The 22,055-nt window shown below is 58.1% G+C and overlaps 1 protein-coding gene across 1 annotated transcript; it reads left to right on the top strand.

Annotated features, from left to right (window-relative positions):
* The first annotated feature begins 3,413 nt into the window (after positions 1-3,413).
* Positions 3,414-20,756, top strand: EPHB4 (EPH receptor B4). Its single transcript, XM_032327209.1, has 17 exons — positions 3,414-3,940; positions 6,595-6,665; positions 6,906-7,193; positions 8,378-8,774; positions 9,878-10,033; positions 10,151-10,483; positions 10,760-10,884; positions 11,499-11,664; positions 12,915-13,017; positions 13,240-13,304; positions 13,417-13,530; positions 13,622-13,869; positions 17,220-17,435; positions 17,945-18,094; positions 18,524-18,717; positions 18,910-19,065; positions 20,207-20,756. The coding sequence occupies exons 1-17, from the start codon at positions 3,889-3,891 to the stop codon at positions 20,334-20,336; spliced, it is 2,964 nt and encodes a 987-aa protein (XP_032183100.1). The 5' UTR covers positions 3,414-3,888; the 3' UTR covers positions 20,337-20,756.
* The last annotated feature ends 1,299 nt before the right edge of the window (positions 20,757-22,055 follow it).

The following is a 22,055-nucleotide window of genomic DNA, read 5'->3' as shown; positions in this document are numbered from 1 at the left end:
TCAGTGGGTTAAGCCGCTGCCTTCGGCTCAGGCCCTGATCTCAGGGTCCTGGGATCGAGTCCCGCATCGGGCTCTCTGCTCAGCGGGGAGCCCACTTCCCTCTCTCTCTCTCTCTGCCTGCCTCTCCATCTACTCGTGATTTCTCTCTGTCAAATAAATAAATAAAATCTTTAAAAATAAATAAATAAAATAAAATAAAAAAATCTTGGGCACCTAAGTGGCTCAGTTACTTAAGCAGCTGCCTTCAGCTTAGGTTGTGATCCCAGAGTCCTGGGATGGAGCCCCGTGTTGGACTCCCTGCTCAGTGGGAAGCCTGATCCCTCTCCCTCTGCCCCTCTGCCCACTTATGCTTGCTCACTCTCTCTCTCAAATAAACATTTTAAAATCTTTAAAAAAGAAAAGAAAAGAAAAAGCTCAACCAGCTATTGGGGGTGGGGTGTGGATACACCAGACAGGTACTCCTGGGGTGAAGAGCGCAGCATACTGATCATGGGCAGGGAACGGGGTGATCACCTAATACTGTGGTTGGAGGACGAAGAAAGTGCTCTAATAATAAGGAAAGGAGGGTCTGAGCTTTGTTCGGGTCTATGGGACAAGCATCCGTCCAGGTAGTGACATCGCTGCTCACCTATGTAACATAATACAGTGGGTACTGAATTAACTTTTCTAGGACATGGCTCTGTGTGGATGGAGGGTAGAGGAAATGACCTTATACCCACAAGACAGACACCTCTGCGCATTGGGGAGTCCAACTCTCAGATATCATCTCCGTGGAGAGAAGAAATAATGGGATTTCTGCCGCATTTATAAGATCTTTATAAATCTTCAAACTAGTACAGTGATCACTTTGCACATAGTAGATGCTTAATAAAGGTTTTGTTTTATTTATTCTTCTACATATTAAAAAATTATTTTTATAGCTTTAAATTTTCTTTTGAAGATTTTATTTATTTATTTGACAGAGAGAGATCACAAGTAGGCCGAGAGGCAGGCAGAGAGAAAGGGGAGGAAGCAGGTTCCCTGCAGAGCAGAAGAGCCGGATGTGGGGCTCTATCCCAGGACTCTGGGATCATGACCTGAGCCGAAGGCAGAGGCTTTAACTCACTGAGCCACCCAGGCACCCCTTAAAAATTTTTTAAAGTTTATTTAAGTAATCTCTACTCTGGACATGGGATTTGAACACAAGACTCCGAGACCAAGAGTCTCAGGTTCTTCTGACTGAGCCAGTCATGCACCCCATTTATTCATTCTTTTATTGATTGGTCTGCAGATACACTGGGTATTGGGGACTGGATTACATGTTGGGTGGTGAGTGCTAAGGACCCTATGACAGAAGAGCGACTGGATATTTTCTTACCTAAGTTGCTCTCTTCCATCTAGCAAAAGGGGCCTGGTTCTCAGAGACACAGCATTCTAATCTGAGGTGAGCTATTATGCCTCTGCACCCCTCTGTCTCACCAGCTCTCACCCCCCCCCCAGCCTCATTTCTCTGTGCATCTGGGTGGGTCTCTCTCTACTACCCAGGTCATGCACCCCTCTAACGCACCCCATAAGTATGAACTGCATCCCCCACCAAATGAGAAAATTCAGTCCAGGGCTGAGGGAGGTTGAGCACAGAGCCCAGGGGGAGATAGAGACATAATTTTTAGAGGAAAGAATTGCAGTGCACAGTGAAATCAAGGAAAAGTCTGTGTGTGTGTGTGTGTGTGTGTGTGTGTGTGTTCTGCTTGAGGAGGTGGGCAGATAACCTGGAGGAGAAGCTGCATAAGAGAAGGGAGACAGAGCTGGAATAGACAGGGCTGGAATCGGGGAGGGAGGAGGGGATTCCCGGCCCTGGCCTGGTCTGCCTGGCTCCAGCCAAGCCGGCTGTTTCCTGCCCTCTGTGACCCCCCACCCCGGAGCAGGACCCAGGCAGGGCGGCGAGGAAGGGCAGGGGTGTGGGGAGCAGCACTTGTGGCAGGGAGATAAGTTCGCTGGGACAAGAGGTCACTGCGGGTCTTGGCTGTCCTCTCTGCAGGGTGAGCGGCCCTTGCCAGTCCCCCGCCCCGCCCCGGCCCCAAACTCTCAGGGCATCGAGGATTCCTCCTTCCCTCTCTCGGCAACTCAGGAACTCCAGACTCTGTCTCCCTTAAATTTCTGAGTCGAAACCCCTTCCTTCGGCTCTTCCCTGGCCGACTCCTGGCAGAGCTTTCCATCCATCCCGCTACCCACACTAGAGGTACCCTGACCTGGAAGGGGGTTGGTGGGAGGAGCACTGCTTTCCTGGACCCTCCCCTCTAACTGATGGGGTGGGGGGCGGGGGAGGGAGGTGGCGGCAATGAGAGGAAGGGCCCTCCCAGACATCCCGGGGGCCCCCAGGAGCCAGACAGGAAACAGCCTCGGGAAAGACAGCGGCAGCCCCGGCCCAGCCCCAGGGGTCAGGACTTCGGCGGCCAGGAGCTCTCCCAGTGAGAGTGAAGATGGTGATTTGGGAATCTTTTTTTTTTTTTTAATAAAGATTTTATTTATTTATTTGACAGACAGAGATCACAAGTAGGCAGAGAAGCAGGCAGAGTGAGCGGAAGGGAAGCAGGACCCCTGCTGAGCAGAGAGCCCGATGCGGGACTTGATCCCAGGACCCTACCCTGAGATCATGACCTGAGCCGAAGGCAGCGGCTCAACCCACTGAGCCACCCAGGCGCCCGTGATTTGGGAATCTATCCAGACCCTTTACTCTCTCGGTCCCACCTACCTTTTATTTATTCCTGCTTCCCTTTTTTCTCTACTCCTCCCCGTCTCAAACCAGTTGCCCCACTTCCCACATTTTCCTGCGCTATGGACCTAATGTTTGTTGAATGACTGTGTGAACGTTCGCTCCAGGGTCATCTAAGCTGGGGTCGCTGCCTCGGGGTACAACGCGCCACCCTCCATCCTCAAAAGCTTCCCCCAAACATGGTCCACTGCGCCGAACAGTGGGGTGGTGCGCGCATCCAGAAGTAGAATCCGAAGTCCGCGGGAAGGTTGGAGCGGGCTTCGAGGGCGCGGTGTAAGTCTACGCGCACCTCCGGGAGGCCCTCGGTGCGGCTGGATGTGCTTCTCCGTGGCCTGCTGCGTGCTGGGTTGGGACCTGCCCCGGGGGTCGTTGGGCCCCGGCCCCGACACGCGCAGACCCGGCCACCGTGCACGTCTGGGCCGTCCCCGGGCTCCGCGCCCGCCGCCCCTCCCCCTTCTCCAAACTTTCTCCCAACTTCCCGACCTGCTCCGCTCGGCGCCCCGCTCGGCTTCCCTCATGAATTATTCAGCAGCGCGCGCTCCAATCAGCGCGCCCCGGCCCCCACGCCGAGCCCGGGCTGGGGGAGGGGGGAGCTCCCCGCCCCCCCACCGCGCGCCCCTCCCTCCCCGGCCAGGCGCCGCCCGGCCCAGTCCCAACCCGGCCCAGCCCCGGCCCGCCCGGCCCCGCGCCGCAGTCTCCCTCCCTCCCGCTCTGTTCCCGCTCTGCTCCCACCCTCCCGGCCGGCGCGGAGCGCACTCGGCCCGGCGGCGCGAGCAGCACCGCTCCGGGGAGGGGGGGAGACCGCGAGCGGCCGGCCCACCCCCCAGCTAGCCGGGGCGGGACCCCGAGGCCCCGGAGGGACCCCGACTCCAGCCACGTCTCGCTCTGCGCCCTCCGGGCGCAGCCAGTGCGAAGACGCCCCCCGCCCGCCCGCGCGCGCGGCGGGGACGCGGGGCCACACCTGGGTGCCGCCGCCCCTTGACGGTGCCGGGCGCGCCCGCATGGGCCCGCGCTGAGGGCCCCGACCGAGAGTCCCGCGCGGGGAGTCGGCGTCTGTCCTCTCGGGGGAGGTTCAGACCTGGGGGGGCTAGTGCCCCCCAAACTCGGATCGGATCCAACCCGAGAGAGGCGGCGCCATGGAACTCCGGGCTCTGCTTTGCTGGGCTTCGCTCGCCGCCGCCTTAGAAGGTGAGTTTCCCAGGGGGCACCCCGGCACTCCAGGGGCCCCCAAAGTTGGGCCTCGAAGTGAAAGGGCCGGCCTCTCTGCCCGTAGCCCGGCACCCCAACCCTGAACACTTCGGACCAATAGTGCTAGACCGGGCGGGGGGCGGGGAGGAGGCGGCCCAGCGGGGAGTGGAGTTTTCTTTTGTTTGGGAAAGAGAAGGAGTGGAGCTCGGTCCGGGGATGTGCCCCTGCCCCGGCTTCCCAGACTCTTAGCCCTGATTCTGTACGCCCTTGGCAGCCTCGCCTTTTCTCCTTACTTCAGTCTCTGGGAAGTTTCTATCCTTCTTCCCACCACTGCCAAACATGAGGAAACGTTTCTGGAGGAACTGCAGACAAGGCAGAACTTTGTGCTAGGCCAGAAAACTGCCCCCAACCCCCATGCCTCCGCGTTCACACCTTGATGCTGCAGCTCCCTGGGCCCCTGGCAGGCCGGCCACCATCTGTGCTAACTCTCCCGTCGCCCAGATCTCCCCCAAAGCCACTGCCTCTGCCGCAGTGAGGCCCCCTCCCTGGTTTCCCCAGGCTGCACCCCAGCCCTTTAAATGCTGTCTAGACCCCCAGCCCTGCCAGAGTCCGGCCTGAGTCCCTTTCTCCAGCCCTATGGGCCAGCAGAAACTGACCTTCAAAGTCCCCGTGGCACCTGAACTTAGCCTAACTACAGATCTCTTTAAATTTCTGATTTTTCTGGCCCCCCCCAACATGTTTCTTCATCCATGAGTCTTTTCCCTCCTTTCACCCCCTAGAGGGGGAGCCAAGAGCCCTATAAACCCTCCTCCTACAGCCCTAATCTCCTCTCAATGAGCTGCCTCCTTACCCTCTTTCACTGCCTGGAATCAAAAGGGTCTCTGGGGGGGCTGCTGAGGAGGTGGGATCAAAGGCAGTTAGAAACCCCGCTTCCCCAGACTGGGCAGTGCTGCTCTGGGCCGGGGATCAAAGGCTGGGCATGGGGTGAGGAGACCCTTGCCCGGCTCGGAGACAGAAGGGACAATTACTGGGAGGAAGGCCCGCAAAGTGGGGAGAGTCCCCCCACCACCACCCCAGGGCAAAATATGGCAAAGGAGAAAGGGGGTCAGGCTTCCAGGCTGCTACCTAAGTGCTTTGCAAGCCCGAGGCCTGCGCCGAGCACTTTACATGTTCACCTTCCCAGCAGCCCTAAGGTGGGACGGATCGTTGCCCCCATTTTACAGATGGGGAAACTGAGCCTTAAAGAGGTGTTAAGTAACCTGCCCGTGGCTGCGTGTCCCTGTGAACGTGAAAGGCGGGAGGTGGAAAACGGGAGGGACGGCCACGGTTAGAAAAGGAGGTGGCCAGAGGGCAGGGGGGAGGTGAGAGGCAGAAGAACTGACAGCTGGAGGCTCTCTGAGCCCGAGAGATAGGAGGAGAGAAAGTGAGTTGCTCCGAGTGTGCGGAGGACAGCCCCGAAACAGACAGTGTGTGAACTGGAGACAGGAAAACACTATCCAGCCGGGAACAATGGAGGGTGGAGACGGGAGCCTCCATCCACCCCCTTCCCAGAACCCGGGCATCCTGTCCCCAGCGTGCCGGGCTGGCTCCTGCCACCCCCGGGGGGCCCAGGCCTCACCTCAGCCTGGCCGGGGTCCCTCCTGATCCTTAGAACATTACTTAGTCCTTGGGAGGAGGCTGCCCCACCCACCCACCTTCCCTTCCCTTTTCTCCCGCAGCCCCCACGGAGCAGCGGGGGGGAGCGGGGAGCGAGGCTGGGGGAACCTGGTCCCAGGTGTGCTGCTGGCTCTCCTGGGGGGCCCCCCACACGGCACTGTCCTCCCCGGGGGATTCCCCTGCCCTCCCTCCACGCTCCACTGCCAGGGGCTGTGATGTTTCTCCTAATCCCCCCTTCCGCCAGAGCCCCGCCCCTCCCTCGAGGCCCCTCCCCTGAGACCAGAGCAGAGCCAGGTGTGTTCAACCCCTCCTTACACACACCCCTAAAATCTCCTCCCCTTTTCCTTCCCGTAACCAAATCCAGATGTGAGGCCTCTGCAGGCAGGGGCCAGGGCGGGAACCCAAGCGTCCTGGCCTCCAGCACTTCCTCCTCTGACAGCAGCGAGAGCTCTTGGCGGGGGGGCTGGGCATGGGGAGCTGAGTACCACCCTTGGGGATCTGAAGGACTGGAGGGTTTGGTCTGAAAAGGGGGTGTGGGCCTGGAAGAGGGGAGTGGGAAGCGGAGGATTTGGGTTGGGGGCAGGGACCGCGGAGTGGCGAGGAGGCAGGCCCTGGAGGAGGGAATTACCCCCGCCCCCCACCCTGCGGTGCCTACAGTTCTTTGCCCTCCTTGGGTCAGGCCAGGTCGTGGCTCTGGTTTAACCCTGTCTGAGCTGTTTGGCCTTCTTCCCCTCTCCTCAGGGCACAGCGGTTCTCAGACGCTTAGATCTGGGAGACCTGAGCGGGGGCAGCCCGGTGCCTGCCCACTGGGAGGGGTGGGGTGGGCACTAAAGAAACAGCGATGGGAAAGGGGGCAGCAGAGGGCAGCGCTTGCCCCCCTCCCGCCCTTCATCTCTCGGCTCAGTTCCACCAGCTTGGAGGATGCACCTGCCTCAGTCAGTTCCCAGGGATCTGGTCTTCCTGTGCTGACTGTCTGTCCGTCTGTCTGTCTGTCTTAGAGACCCTATTGAACACAAAACTGGAAACTGCCGATCTGAAGTGGGTCACATTCCCTCAGGTGGAGGGGCAGGTAAGAGCTGAGCCCAGAAGCCAGGGCTTGGAGGGACCCCCAATGAGGAGGAAGGACGAGGGTGTGTGGGCGCCGGCTTGCTGGGCACGCCACCAGCCCCCCACATCCCAGCAGCGGGGACAGATGTCCTCTGAGCCCTTGCTCTCAGAGGTCCCCTTCCTCTAGCCCCTCCTGGATCTATGACAGACAGCCTCCCCCCGACTCTCCCCCACCCCCGAGCTGACCCCCTTCTCCCCACAGTGGGAGGAGCTGAGCGGCCTGGATGAGGAACAGCACAGTGTGCGGACGTACGAGGTGTGCGACGTGCAGCGGGCGCCGGGCCTGGCCCACTGGCTGCGCACCGGCTGGGTCCCACGCCGAGGCGCCGTCCACGTGTACGCCACGCTCCGCTTCACCATGCTCGAGTGCCTCTCCCTGTCGCGGGCCGGGCGCTCTTGCAAGGAGACCTTCACTGTCTTCTACTTTGAGAGTGATGCTGACACAGCCACAGCCTTCACGCCAGCCTGGATGGAGAACCCGTACATCAAGGTACCCCGGCGCCCGGGGTGCGCCCCCTCCCCCCCCCCGCCCCCAGGCTAGTCCGCCTGGTCTGGGAGCAGTGGATGCGTTTCCAAGGCCCTACGCAGGGGCACTGGGGTCTGGAAGCAGGAGGCTGCAGTCTGGGGAGGGAAGAAGGTGGTCTGCTGCGTGGAGCAGTCACGAGTCTTGGGCAGGGCCCCCCCTCGGGGGCGGTCGTCTGGGCCACACTCTGCCTTTCTCTGATCTGAGTACACCTTGTCCTTCAGACACCTCTCCTTAGTGTGAACTGATGCCTCACCCCAGAACGCCTTCTCCCCAGGTCTTCTACCTAATTCCTACTTGTCTTGAAAGCTTCAACTCCCGCAGGACGTTCCTGCTATGGCGCCCGCCCTGGGGTCTCCACTGTCATAGGTCCCATCATGCCTTTAACGTACCTGTTTCTTGGGGCGCCTGGGTGGCTCAGTGGGTTAAAGCCTCTGCCTTCGGCTCGGGTCATGATCCCGGGGTCCTGGGATCGAGCCCTGCATCGCGCTCTCTGCTCAGCGGGGAGCCTGCTTCCCTTCCCCTCTCTCTGCCTACCTATCTGTGATCTTTGTCTATCAAATAAATAAATAAAATATTTTTTTTTTTAAAGATTTTATTTATTCATTTGTCATAGAGAGAGAAGCGAGAGCAAGCACAGACAGACAGAGTGGCAGGCAGAGGCAGAGGGAGAAGCAGGCTCCCCGCCAAGCAAGGAGCCCGATGTGGGACTCGATCCCAGGACACCGGGATCATGACCCAAGCCGAAGACAGCCGCTTAACCAACTGAGCCACCCAGGCGTCCCAAAATAAATAAATAAAATCTTTAAGAAAAAAAAAAAAGATTAAAAAAAAATCCCATACCCGTTTCTTTCATTTCGGTTCCCTTGGCTCCAAGTGCAGGGCCTGGCCCAGAGTAGGTGTGGGATGAGTGACTCAACAAAAAGGGGGTGCGGGACAGAGGCTGGACGCAGTGTAGGAGCTGAGCAAGCCTTAATGGGTGACGTTGGGGTCTGCAGGAAAGGGCACCCTGGGAAAGGTAGAGAGAAGGTTCTGGAACAGGAGCTAAGGCGCTCAGGGAGAGGGTGAGCTGGGAAGAGGAAAACAGTCCTCCTCTCCGGTCCGTGGGGAGCGGAGGACCGCGGCAACAAGTCTCTTCTCTCACCGGGCAGGTGGACACAGTGGCCGCCGAGCACCTGACCCGGAAGCGCCCTGGGGCCGAGGCAACCGGCAAGGTCAACGTCAAGACGCTGCGTCTGGGCCCACTCACCAAGGCTGGCTTCTACCTGGCCTTCCAGGACCAGGGAGCCTGCATGGCCCTGCTGTCCCTGCATCTCTTCTACAAGAAGTGCGCCCAGCTGACCGTGAACCTCACCCACTTCCCGGAGACCGTGCCTCGGGAGCTCGTGGTGCCCGTGGCAGGGAGCTGCGTGGCTGACGCCGTCCCCACCCCTGGCCCCAGCCCCAGCCTGTACTGCCGGGAGGATGGCCAGTGGGCCGAGCAGCCAGTCACGGGGTGCAGCTGTGCTGCGGGGTTCGAGGCCGTCGAGGGGAACACCCGGTGCAGAGGTGAGGGCTGGCGTCTTTCCTGGAAAGCTTGTCCGTCCACGCAGGGAGCGTCCTATACTCCTGCTCTTGGACCCACTTACATTGCTATTTGGAACATTCTAGGTCCTCAGGGGCACGCGGAGGGCCTGTTTTCAGAGCCCCAGCGTCGATCCGAGCTCTTGTGCCGTCTTTCTCCTAACTGTGCAACCGCTTTCTGGACACCAGGGCTGTTCTCAGTTTGGGGGCGCTTTGCCGGGCTCTGGGGACCAAGGCACCATGGTCTCTATCTCTTGTTCATTGTGGGTTTCCCCTAACTCCCTAGTTCTGAATACTCACTCAGCTGTTTCTCTAGAGCAGGCGTTCAAAACCTGGGTTTTGTAGCTAGAACGTAAGAGGTCTGTGAACTTTTATAGAGAGAAAAAAATGACCTTATTGTCGCTCATTTCCACCTGAAATTGAATGACAGTGACAGATCCCAGCCGTCACAGCAGGACCTGAGACATGCACATCCTTCAGATCGTGGCTATTTTCCTAGCCCGTTCCGAGATGGTGTCAAGATGCTCTTTTCGGCCTATCACGTCTTCAGTATTACGGTGGCCGCTTAGACCTGCCTCTCTTGGCTTATCAATAAAGAAATGCAGGGGCACCTGGGTGGCTCCGTGGGTTAAGCCTCTGCCTTGGGCTCAGGTCAAGATCTTGGAGTCCTGGGATCGAGCCCCGCATCGGGCTCTCTGCTCAGCAGGAAGCCTGCTTCTTCCTCTCCCACTCCCTCTGCTTGTGTTCTTTCTCTCGCCACCGCTCGCTCTCTCTCTTTGTGTCAAAGAAATAAATAAAATCTTAAAAAGTAAAATAAAATAAAAACATACTTCTGAGCAGGGGTCTGTGGGCTCCACCAGACCGCCACAGGGTGTCCTGTGGTGGTGGTGGGGGGGGGTTGAGGTTAACAAAGCTTAGAATCCCTGATCTGAACGAAGGGTCTCTTTCTTCTCTTAGACGTTTGGGTTCTGACCTCTTCCCTCCCTGCACCCCACTTTGCATCCCGTGCAACCGTGGGAGCAGCTGAATGTTCCTGATGCTGAATGTTCTTGATGCTGACTGTTCTTGATGCCCGTGGTGTTTTCCAGCCTGTACCCAAGGCACCTTCAAGCCCTTGTCTGGCGAGGGGTCCTGCCAGCCGTGTCCAGCCAACAGCCACTCCAACACCATTGGCTCCTCCACCTGCCAGTGCCGCAATGGGTACTTCCGGGCCCGCACAGACTTCCGGGGTGCCCCCTGTACCAGTGAGTGATGGGTGACCCCTCAGGTGGTGGTGGGTGGACGTCCGGTGAGGACTCCTGGGTGCCCCGCTGTCCCTCCCTGCTGATCGGGTCAGCCTCTGACGCCCTGCTGTCCCGCAGCGCCACCCTCTGCTCCAAGAAGCGTGGTTCCCCGTCTGAACGGCTCCTCCCTGCGCCTGGAGTGGAGTGCCCCCCTCGAGTCTGGGGGCCGAGAGGATCTCACCTACGCGCTGCGCTGCCGGGAGTGCCGCCCTGGGGGGTCCTGTACCCCCTGCGGAGGAGACCTGACCTTCGACCCTGGCCCCCGGGACCTTGTGGAGCCCTGGGTGGCGGTGCGCGGGCTGCGTCCAGATTTCACCTATACCTTCGAGGTCACTGCCTTGAACGGGGTGTCCTCCTTAGCCACCGGGCCGGTTCCGTTTGAGGCTGTGAATGTCACCACTGACCGTGAGGGTGAGATGGGGAGCCAGTGGCCTGCCAGGAGGGAGGCGGGCCGCCTACAGGGCTGAGGGGGGAAAGACAGTGGCGGGGGGCCCTGGGGTCGCTGGGAAGCACGGAAGGTCAGGCTGAGAGGCAGACAGAAGAGTGAAAAGAGGTGCAGACTTCAGGATGGGGCAGAGAGGGCCAGAGGGAGCTCTTGAAACAGCTGAGACAATTGTAGCCAGCAGAGGCAGAGCTGGGAAAGATCAGGGCCAGACGTGCCATGTGCAAATACCCTCTCCCTCACAGTACCGCCCCCCGTGTCAGACATCCGGGTGACGCGGTCGTCACCCAGCAGCTTGAGCCTGGCGTGGGCCGTTCCCCGGGCCCCCAGTGGGGCCGTGCTGGACTACGAGGTCAAGTACCACGAGAAGGTGAGGCTAGGGCGGCACCCTCGGGGTTTGGGATTGACAGTGGGACAAGTTCCGTGGGCTGGCTAAATTCTGGGCCCCTGTGAGGTGGTTTTTTGTGTTTGTTTGTTTAAGATTTTATTTATTTATTTGACAGACAAATCACAAGTAGGCAGAGAGGTATGCAGTGGGAAGTGCTGAGGGGGAAGCAGTAGGCTCCCCGCTGAGCAGAGAGCCCAATGCGGGTCTCGATCCCAGGACCCTGGGATCATGACCTGAGCCAAAGACAGAGGCTTTAACTCACTGAGCCACCCAGGCGCCCCTCTGAGAGGTGTTTGAAGTCCACCTGGGCTGAGTACTAGCTGTGTGACCTTGGGGCAGCCCCTTGGCTTCTCAGAGTTCAACATCCCCAGTATTAAAATGGTGACAGTAATGGTACCAGTCCCACAGACCTGCGGAAAGGATTCAGTGCTATAATGAAAGCCCAACACCCAGCGGGCCTCACCTACCACACGGTGGCACCAGGATGCAAGTCTTGGAGGCACAGGGTCGGGGTGGGGGTAGGCCGGGAGAGGTGGGAAGAGTAGTGGAAACCGGGGGACCCTGGCTTACGGCTGGCCCCTCCTCCCCCTGGACAGGGCACCGAGGGCCCCAGCAGCGTGCGGTTCCTGAAGACGTCGGAAAACCGGGCTGAGCTGCGGGGGCTGAAACGGGGGGCCAGCTACCTGGTCCAGGTGCGAGCACGCTCTGAGGCCGGCTACGGGCCCTTCGGCCAGGAGCACCACAGCCAGACGCAGCTGGACGGTGAGCCTGGCGGGGGGCAGGGCATGGGTAGGGACGCTGCCCCTCCGTCGCGCGGAGGCCTTTCCTCTGCCCTTGGAGGACCCCTAAAGTCACATTCCCACACTCCCCTCTGTCAACCACGGGGCCTTTTGGCCTAGTAAGGGGAGCATGGGCTGCAGAAGCCAAAACCAACAGCTGGGAGGGAAAGCCTGCCCAGTGGCGTTCCAGCTGTGTGGCTCTCAGCAGAAGCCCAACCCTACAGCCCCTTCTCTCCTCCCCAGTTGGAGATACCACGAGGTCTCTCTCCCAAGGGCTCCAAGGACTAACTGAGGTGACACCTGTTCATTTTTTTTTTTTTTTTGGTGAAGATTTTTTAAAAAATCTTACTTACTCGAGAGGGAGGGGGAGCGAGCATAAGCAGAGGGAGGAACAGAGCCCCTGCTGAGCAGGAAGCCCACTGATCCCAGGACACTGAGATCATGACCTGAGCCAAAGGCAGACGCTTAACTCCCTGAGCCACCCAGGCGCCCCAACACCCGCTGGCTGTGGTACGCTTGTTGGCCCAGTGGCTTTCTAAACCTTTTTGCAGTTTGAGACATGGGTCACACACCGTACGACTCCCCCTTTAAAGAGAGTACCGTTCAGTGGCTTTTGGCCTGTCCCGAGCTGAGCAGCCATCGCTGCAATTAATTGTAGAACATTTTGGCTTCCAAAAAGAGACACCCCTTCAATCACCCCCAGCCCCCGGCAAATACTGCCTGCCTTTTGTCTCCGTGGCTTTGCCCATTCTGGACATCACACAAATGGGAGCCTCTTGTGACCGGGTTCTTCTCCACTCGGCGCAGGGGCCACATGGTCTGTCCGTGTTGGGGTGTGTAGTCCACACCGTTCACGGCTAGAAGTTGTCCATTGTTGGCTCTAGTGTGTTCTCTTTACCCATTCATCTGTTGACGGACATCTGGGTTATTTCCACATTTTGACTGCAGACATTGTCGTTTTTAGCCCCTGGGGCCTCCTGTGGCCACCAGTATTTATAACTGAACGCAGTGAATCCCGCTGTCGCCATAACGAGGTTGGGAAACTTCCTCCTTTTCCCGGAGGGACTTTGCAGGAGCCCGCTCCGGCGGAAAGCAATTTGGAAGCCGTGGTGCTTTCCCGCACCTGCCCCACTGCCGGGGGCCTGTTCTCAGGGGAACACGACTCGTGCCTTGAGGCTGGTGTGGGGTCCCTGGGGCCCGTCGGCTTCTTCTGATCGCAGCTTTTCTCCCCAGAGAACGAGAGCTGGCGGGAGCAGCTGGCCCTGATCGCAGGCACGGCCGTCGTGGGTGTGGTGCTGGTCCTGGTGGTCATTGTCATTGCTGTTCTCTGCCTCAGGTGAGCACTCTGGGGCACCCGGAGGCCCTTGGGAGGAGGGCGGGTGTAGACCGCCCCCTGCCCTCTTGCTGCCGGCGAGCCTCCCTCCGTGCCCCAGGATAGTTGTTTTCTCTTGGAAGCTTCTCTGATCCCCGCTCCTCCTCCCCCGCCCCCCTTGCCCTGTCCCTCTGGAAACACAGAGATGGGTGATGCCATTTACCGTTTCTTTCCCATCGGCCTCAGGAAGCAGAGCAGCGGAAGGGAAGCCGAGTACTCGGACAAACATGGGCAGTATCTCATCGGGCACGGTGGGTAGGCCTCTGCCGAGGGACACAGGGCTGGGGCAGGGCCCAGAGTCGGGCCTCGGAGTGCAGGGGAGGTTGTCTCTCGGTTAACGGGACCCCGCGTGTGGTTCCTCAGGTACTAAGGTCTACATTGACCCCTTCACTTACGAAGACCCCAATGAGGCTGTACGGGAATTTGCGAAGGAGATTGATGTCTCCTACGTCAAGATCGAGGAGGTGATCGGCGCAGGTGAGAGGGAGGTGGGCGCGCGGGGAGTACGGGGAAGTGGGGTGCAGGCCGGCGGGCAGAGGAGGGCTGACCCTCAGCATCCTTCCCGAAGGCGAGTTTGGCGAGGTGTGCCGGGGGCGGCTCAAGGCCCCGGGGAAGAAGGAGAGCTGTGTGGCCATCAAGACCCTGAAAGGCGGCTACACGGAGCGGCAGCGGCGGGAGTTCCTAAGTGAGGCCTCCATCATGGGCCAGTTCGAGCACCCCAACATCATCCGTCTGGAGGGCGTGGTCACCAACAGCGTGCCCGTCATGATCCTCACCGAGTTCATGGAGAACGGCGCCCTGGACTCCTTCCTGCGGGTGAGCCCCCCGCCTCCCCCGGCACAGCCAAGGAGCTCAGAACCAGGACGGATGCTGGGGCGCACGTCGCACCCCCTGTGCTCCTCGTCCTCCCTCTAGGACAGCTGGAGTTTCTGGCACCGGCCATTCCTGCGGCCGTGAGTGGAAATGGCCCATCTGTGGGGCTGGAGGACCCGGGATTTGGAGGGGTGGTCATTTGTCCCCTTGACAAGTACTTCCTGAGCACCCTCTGGTGCTTCAGCCACTGTCCTTACATCCTGGGAATCAAGCCATGGACATCTCTGCTCTTGACAGTGTAACAGAGGAGACAAGTCACCAAACAAGCTTTGATTTTTATTGATTTGTGTTTTTTTAAGATTTTATTTATTCATTTGACAGACAGAGATCACAAGTAGGTAGAGAGGCAGGTAGACAGAAAGGGAGAAGCAGGCTCCCTGCTGACCAGAGAGCCTGATGTGGGGCTCGATCCCAGGACCCTGAGATCATGACTTGAGCCGAAAGCAGAGGCTTTAACCCACTGAGCCACCCAGGCGCCCCCAAACAATCTTTTAACAAACAGTTTGGGGAAGTGGCTTGAGATGCTGGGCAGGAGCGTATTTTGTCACTTGAACAGGTTTTCCTGGGTATTATTTTATTTTTCCACATTACTATACATCCTTTTTTAAAAAAATCAAAAACGTTGTCCTGCAGAGCAAAATGGCATTGCATTTAACAGAAGTACGACTTTTCCGTGGGATCATTCAGTCCCCAGTCGCTACTCACATTTCCTTGGTTGTCCCTCCATGTGTCTCTTCCTCCCGGTTTCTGCAAACCAGGATCCAGTTCCAGATCAAGCATGAGACCCAGTGGTCATTTCTTTGAGCCTCTTCGACATCCAGGAACAGTCCCTTGTTAGGACACTGACCTGCTGAAAAGCTGGGCCTCTGCATCCCTTGAATGGGTCGCCTTCTAGATCGATTGGCTTTTTCGCTGTGGGGTGGTTAGCGTGTTTCTCTAGGTAGGAGAAGATAGATCTAATGTTTTGAGAAGTCCAAAAATCAATATCCGTGGCCAGCCTACATCGGGGTGCTGTGTGCCTCGCACAGCACCCCATCGGAGGCAGGCTTCCTGGCTGTCAGGAGAGGTGCCAAGGCAGGCCCCGGTAGTGTGATGACAGCGGACCCTCCACCGTCGACACAACAGTCTGTTCCATTGGTACCAGAAAAAGGCCCGGTTGCCTGGAGGGGGAGGGGATTTATGATAGAAGAACCGACCTTTGTGTGGCTGGGAAAGAGCCAACCACGAACAGGTGGAGGAGAGAAGCATGTTGGGGGAACCAGAGTGGACAGGTTGAACAGCAGAAAGGTCAAGGGCACCTGGATGGCTCAGTTGGCAAAGTGTACGCCTTTGGCGCAGATCATGATCCCCGGGTCCTGGGATCGAGCCCCGCATCGGGCTCTCCACTTAGCAGGGAGTCTGATTCTCCTTCTGCCTCTGTGCCTCCCTGTGCTCATGCGCACTTGTACACTCTCTAATATATAAGTAAAACAAAAGGCAGAAAAAGCAAAACAAAAGGCAGAAAGGCCAGTAAATGGGACCCCCAGGTGGCTCAGTGGGTTAAAGCCTCTGCCTTCGGCTCGGGTCATGATCCAGGGGTCCTGGGATCCAGCCCCACATCAGGTTCTCTGCTCAGCAGGGAGTCTGCTTCCCCCTCTCTCTCTGCCTGCCTCTCTGCCTACTTGTGATCTCTCTCTCTCTGTCAAATAAATAAAGGAAGGAAGAAAGGCCAGTAAAACTGGCCTGAGCAGAGGAACAGTGGTACATTTCGTTGTACATAGTGGTCAGACCCCATGAGTCTTGTGCCCTTAAGGAATTTGGATTTGATTAGAAGTTCAAGGGGTTGCCAAGGGATTTCAGCTGGAGAGGGGTGATTTCAGGAGCTCTGTTTGGTGGTGCTGGGGACCAAGAGCCAGGAGCCAGTGGGAAGACTTGCAGTCCTTCGGGGTGTGAGGGTTGTAGAGGCATGTGGAGAAGTGACTGCATTCGGAACATGTTTTGGAGGCAGAACCTGCTGCTGGCTTTTAAGTGACTGGTAAGGGGGAGAGGAATCACAAACTCCAGGGTCTGCCCTGAGCATCTGGCCAGCGGGGTTTCCATAAGCTGAGATTCAAGGCCTCGGGTAGGTGCAGGCTTGGAGGATGGATTCAGGATTCAGGTTTTGGACTCTGTCCCTCACCCTGCTTGGCCGCCAAGGGTCCTCTGGGTGCTTCCTGAACCCAGACTATGGGATTCTTTCACTGTGACTGGCTAGCTTATCTGGTGAGAGCAGACTCTGTCGAGGTCAAGGTCAAGCTTTCGGTCTTGGTTTTGGGGCTGTGGTCATTGATCACACTCCGTCTTTCACTGCTCTTGGAAGCTACACACAGCTGGTCCAGGAGGACTGAGCAAGTTTGCTCTGGGTTGGCCCCGATGTGTCTGCTCCTGTAGACAGGTAGCTCCGAGCACACTCCGACTGTCCAAACTGTTGCTGCCCTGTAGCCCATAAAATGAACATACTAGTTCATAAGCATTTGTTGAGTACGCCCTGGATGTAGAGCTCCGTGCTAGAGTAAATAGAAGAAAATGTTAACGTAATCTCTCTCTCTCTTTTTTTTCTTTTTTACATTTTCGAGGTGCTCATGTGACTCTTTTTTTTTTTTTTTTTAAGAATTTACTTACTTCTTTGAGAGACAGAGATCACCAGTAGGCAGAGAGGCAGGCAGAGAGAGAGGAAGGGAAGCAGGCTCCTGCGGGGCTCAATCCCGGGACCCTGGAATCGTGACCTGAGCCGAAAGCAGAGGCTTTAACCCACTGAGCCACCCGTAATCTCTTTACACCAATTATCCCAACGTAATCTCTTTACAACAATTTAAAAAAAAAAGACAAAGAAAAAAAGATTTATTTATTTATTTATTTGAGAGAGTGTGCATGAGTGAGAGCAGTTGGAGGGGAGGGGCAGAGGCAGGGAGAGAGAGGCAGACTCAGCAGACTGTGTGGGTTGAGCCCGGAGTCCCTCGAGGGGCTCGATCTCACGACCTTGAGATCATCGCCTGAGCTAACATCAAGAGTCGGACCCCTAACTAACTGAGCCACCCAGGCGCCCCTCGTCAGAATCTTAAGCATCGTGTCCCGTTAGTGCAGCGAGAGCTGAGGGAGCTCAGGAAGGGCAAGAGAAGGGAAAAGGGCTTGCCTGGGACGTCAGCAGGCCTGCCGTGCACGGGAGCACGAATGAGATGGGTCTGCGAGTGGCAGATCGGGTTCAGAGCACGGAGGGCAGGGCGGAGGGCGGGTGAGCGGTCCTGACCTTGCCCTCTCCCTTGTCCAATCTCCAGCTGAACGATGGGCAGTTCACCGTCATCCAGCTGGTGGGTATGCTGCGGGGCATCGCCTCGGGCATGCGCTACCTTGCGGAGATGAGCTACGTCCACCGGGACCTGGCCGCCCGCAACATCCTGGTCAACAGCAACCTCGTCTGCAAGGTGTCGGACTTCGGGCTTTCCCGGTTCCTGGAGGAGAACTCTTCAGATCCCACCTACACGAGCTCTCTGGTGAGGCCAGGGGTCCCGCGTCTGAACTTGGTTCTTAGGGCCAGGTGGGCAAGGTGGGGAGGTGGAGGGGTTGACAGTTCTGGTTCAGGGACCGGATGTAGGCACAGACTGTGGAGGGGGCGGGCAGTCAGCTTAGAGAACCCAACTTCCAGTGTCCAGGAAAAGAACAGAGTTAATGGGGCGCATGGGTGTCTCAGTGGTTAAGCCTCTGCCTTCGGCTCAGGTCACGATCTCAGGGTCCTGGGATCAAGCCCCGCATCGGGCTCTCTGCTCGGCAGGGAGCTGCTTCTTCCTTTCTCTCTCTCTGCTTGCCTCTGCCTACTTGTGATCTCTTGTCTGTCAAATAAATAAATAAAATCTTTAAAAAAAAAAAAAAAAAAAGAACAGAGTTAAGGAGCTGTGTATCTGAGTCCCAGCAAGAAAGGGAGCCTGGGGGAAAGGCAGAGGTGGGGGCAGGATGCCTTGGTCCATTGAGTCCCTTAGCTCACCTTTTCTTCTTGCATCTTTAGGGCGGAAAGATTCCCATCCGATGGACAGCCCCCGAGGCCATTGCCTTCCGGAAGTTCACATCTGCTAGTGACGCCTGGAGCTACGGAATTGTGATGTGGGAGGTCATGTCATTTGGGGAACGACCGTACTGGGACATGAGCAATCAGGATGTAAGTGTCCCGTGGTCCTACGGAGCTTTCCTGGAATGTTCTCTCACGGCGGGGGGGGGGGGGGGGTATGGGGTGTTGGGGGGAGTGGGGTCCCCAGAGAGCTCATCACTGTTGGGTCATTGAGGGAGGCACAAAGTAGAGTTGATCTTTGTATCCAGGACTTGGATACAGCACGTCTGGTCACAGAAGGACACGGAGAAGGAGGGGAGGGTTGGGAAGTTACTCATCTAGATCTTGGTCCAGGAGCCACTGGGGCATCAAACCAGTGACTCGCCAGCTCCGACCTCGGCGAGGAGGACCTTGAATCTGCCATTCTCGGGGTCTGTGGCACCTGTCCCAGCATCTGCTGAGTCACCACCTTCTGGGGGTCGTCTGGCATCCTTGTTCTCCTGGCAGATCCTCACCCAGTGCGTGTGCCTGTCATTCCAGGTGATCAATGCCATTGAGCAGGACTACCGGCTGCCCCCGCCCCCAGACTGCCCCACATCCCTGCACCAGCTCATGCTGGACTGTTGGCAGAAGGACCGGAATGCACGGCCCCGCTTCCCCCAGGTGGTCAGCGCCCTCGACAAGATGATCCGGAACCCGGCCAGTCTCAAAATCGTGGCCAGGGAGAACAGCGGGTGAGGACCCCAGAGGGTAGGCCTCCTTCCCACACTCTGTCACCACCTGAGAACCACCCTACCCTCCCCCTCAGAAGTGTCCAGCCCTCTGGTGGTATGTGGGATTGTCCATTGTCCTCGTCTGTGGCTCAAAGTCCCCACCCTGACGGAGCCCCAGAACTCAGCACACCGCTCCCCACCCTTGCCTTCCAGGGCCTCACACCCGCTCCTGGACCAGCGGCAGCCTCACTACTCTGCTTTTAGCTCGGTGGGTGAGTGGCTTCGAGCCATCAAGATGGGACGATACGAAGAAAGTTTTGCAGCCGCTGGCTTTGGCTCCTTCGAACTGGTCAGCCAGATCTCTGCTGAGTAAGTCGTGGCAGGGGCTGGAGGTGGCGGCTGAGATCCAGGCAGTCTAGGCCCCTGGGGACCAGAATCGGGCCTGCCAGTCTAGTGGGGACCTTTGCAGGCAACTCCTGACGCCAACTCTGTCATCCAGAGTACCCCGAAGTAGCAGCTCTGGGGACTGAGGGCCCGGGGCCCGCCTCACCCCCTTGAGCCACCTCAGCCCCTGGCCATCTTGCTCCTCTCCTGCCCTGTGTATCTCTCCTTGTGCATCTATCTACATTCCAGACCCTGCTCTCACATTAACAGAGTGTCAGCTCTGGCTGCTTTCCCACCCATAAAAGGAGAAGGTTGGACGGGGTTTTGGAGACCATTTCCAGCTTTAATGTTAAATGGTTTTATGGTTCCAACGCCTCCCCGGCCCTGGGTCCCCCTAGTTGGCCTCTCTGGTTCTCTGCCTCTCGGCCTGCGCATTTCCCTCCCAGGCTCTCTTTGCAGCCCAGGTTTGAATAACACAGGGAAGGAAGAGAGATCTGGAACCGGAGGGCGGGAGGCAGTCTCCCAGTGGGGCAGACCATGCCCCCCCCCCCCCCACCGCCCTGACTTGTTCCAGCGACGCCCTGACCCAGGTCCCTGCTCTCCATTTCCCACCTCTGCTGTTTTCCCTTATCTCGGGCTCCAGGCCTCAGGATGGGGGGCGGGGGTGGGGGCAGCTCGTTTTCGTTCCGCCCCGCCCCTTCCTCCCCACCCCCTCTTCCTCTTTTGGGCTTTTTCCTTCTGACTTTTTCTTTTCTCCTCTAGAGAAATCTGTGCAGCCTCTTCCCCCACCGTCATCTTGTGCGCTTTTCTCTCTTTCATTCCAACCCCTTCGCTGATTCTCTGCCTTTTCCTAATCCTTGCCGGAGCCCCAAGCTGCAGCCGGGCAAGCTCCCGTCTCTGGCCAGCCCGGCTGCGCCCCTCCACTGCAGCTGCGCAGCAGGACTGCTTCCCGCTCCTAAAACCCTCTGGAAACTGCCCGCAGCTCTTGGCAACTGCTGACGCGTACCCCTCCCCTGCCGGCCTTCCTGATTGGCTGACATTCCAGGGGCGGGGCGTGGTGTCTAGCGCTAAGACAACCTCCCTGGGAGCCCTGTGGCCTCACCTAGCTCTCTCCCTCCTTCCCCAGGGACCTGCTCCGAATTGGAGTCACTCTGGCGGGGCACCAGAAGAAAATCCTGGCCAGTGTCCAGCACATGAAGTCCCAGGCCAAGCCTGGAACCCCAGGCGGGTCAGGAGCACCAGCCCCCCAGTACTGACCTGCACCTGCTTATCTGCCCCACGGCTCTGGAGCGGCAGGAACTTCCCAGCTGGGGACACAGCTCCCCTTCTTCCTGGGCAGAGCCGGATAGAGGACCCAAGAGGTCACCATACCTGGGCCCCACTGGATTGCACTTTGAACCCATGGGGGTTGGTGGGGGGTTGTGGGGGGAGCCGGCAATTTGGAGAGACAGGATTTAAGGATTCTGCCATAGGAGTGTAGAAATCATCACATGCCCCCCAGGCGGGAAGCCCTTCCCTCAGGATTGGGTGTGACCAGAGGGAAAAGGAAGCGCCTCTAATCTGCCAGCTTCCCAGGGGTGGTTGGGCTCGATTCCCACAGCCTCCCTCTGATCCCCAGTTAGGGCCCCCCCGTGTCCCTCCTCACCTCCAAGGGCCAGTGCACTGCCCTGCAGACCAAAGAGAAGAGGGTGACTAGCCTGAGAGCTCGGAGTGGAGCGCGCCGCGTCTCGGCGGGAGGCGGGAAGGGGCGTCGTGGACCAGTGACCAAATCATTGGACGCGGATGTCCCCGACCTTGCTGCTGTCTTCCCGAACTCAGTTTTCCCTTGTAAATGCCCCTCCCCCATCTGCTGCCTTCATATTGAAGGTTTTCGAGTTTTAATTTTTTGTTTTGGTCTTATTTTTCCTCCTCCCCCCCACACCCGTTTTTTGTCATTGTTCCTTGTTTTGTTTTTCTCCTGTCCTTGTCCTAACTATCTGTGTTGGGGTGGGGAGGGCCTGTTTTATTATTGCCTCCTTTGCCCCGGGGTGAAACGGACTCATTGTCGTGTTTGTTTCCGGAATAGTGCCTTGGTCCCACCACAACTCCCAGACACCTTCCTGCCCCCACGGAGCCCCAAGCTGTGTCCATGAGGGAGTGTGTGGGGGGGTTGAGGTGGTGGTGGAAACCAGAGACAGACACCGGTGCTTGGAGGGATTCTTAAATTATATTTAAAACTTTTTTTTTTTTTTGTATAAATAAAAGAAAATGGGAAGCGTTGCAGTCCTGGAGGTGATTGGGAGTGGGGGATGGACTAGGTTTCTGCGGAGAATGGGGCCTGGGTATGGAGGAGGGGTCGGAGGTCTGGAGACAGGGCTGTGGGGGGCTGCGGGCTTGGTTCCCAGTCCCAGGGTGTGTTTGAGGTGGTGGGGTGGGGGCAGTGGGAGATGAGTCATTGGCAGCTGCTTCTAACGGCTCCAGATGGCTCTGCCAAGAGCCTGGGGCACCTCCGGGGTGGGGCTGCCCCCTCTCTCCCCGGCCCAGTTCCCCAGCGTTTGGGAGGGGGCCAGGGGAAGCCTTGAGCTTATAGCCCTGCCCTACAGCCCCCGATGGGGAAGTGGGGGGCATTGGCTGGGGTGGGGGTCCTCTCAGATGGAGACAGATGTGGGCCAGATGTGGACAGCTTGGGGTTGGTGTAGAGGCAATTGGGGGGGAAAGGCTGCATGGGCTGTGGGGGAGGGGCAGAGAGCTGGTATGAGGGATGTGGACCCCCCACGGGTGTACACACACACACACACACTCACACTCACTCGCTCTGGGCTGAGTCTTGGGAAGACAATTCCCTCTTTCAAGATGCTGCCCAGGCAGGTTCTCCCAGCCTCTTGGGAAGGGGAGGGGAAACCACCTGAGTGTCTTCCCCCAACTTCTCCCTCCCAAACAGGAAGACAGGAATGGGGGGTCAAGCTCCTGCTAGTCTCTGTGGCCGTCTTCTGTTC

This window comes from Mustela erminea, chromosome 20 (assembly GCF_009829155.1).
Source record: "Mustela erminea isolate mMusErm1 chromosome 20, mMusErm1.Pri, whole genome shotgun sequence".
In the NCBI taxonomy this organism is placed as follows: domain Eukaryota; kingdom Metazoa; phylum Chordata; class Mammalia; order Carnivora; family Mustelidae; genus Mustela; species Mustela erminea.
Note: the sequence above shows the minus strand (reverse complement) of the source record. Positions and strands in the feature narration are given on the sequence as shown.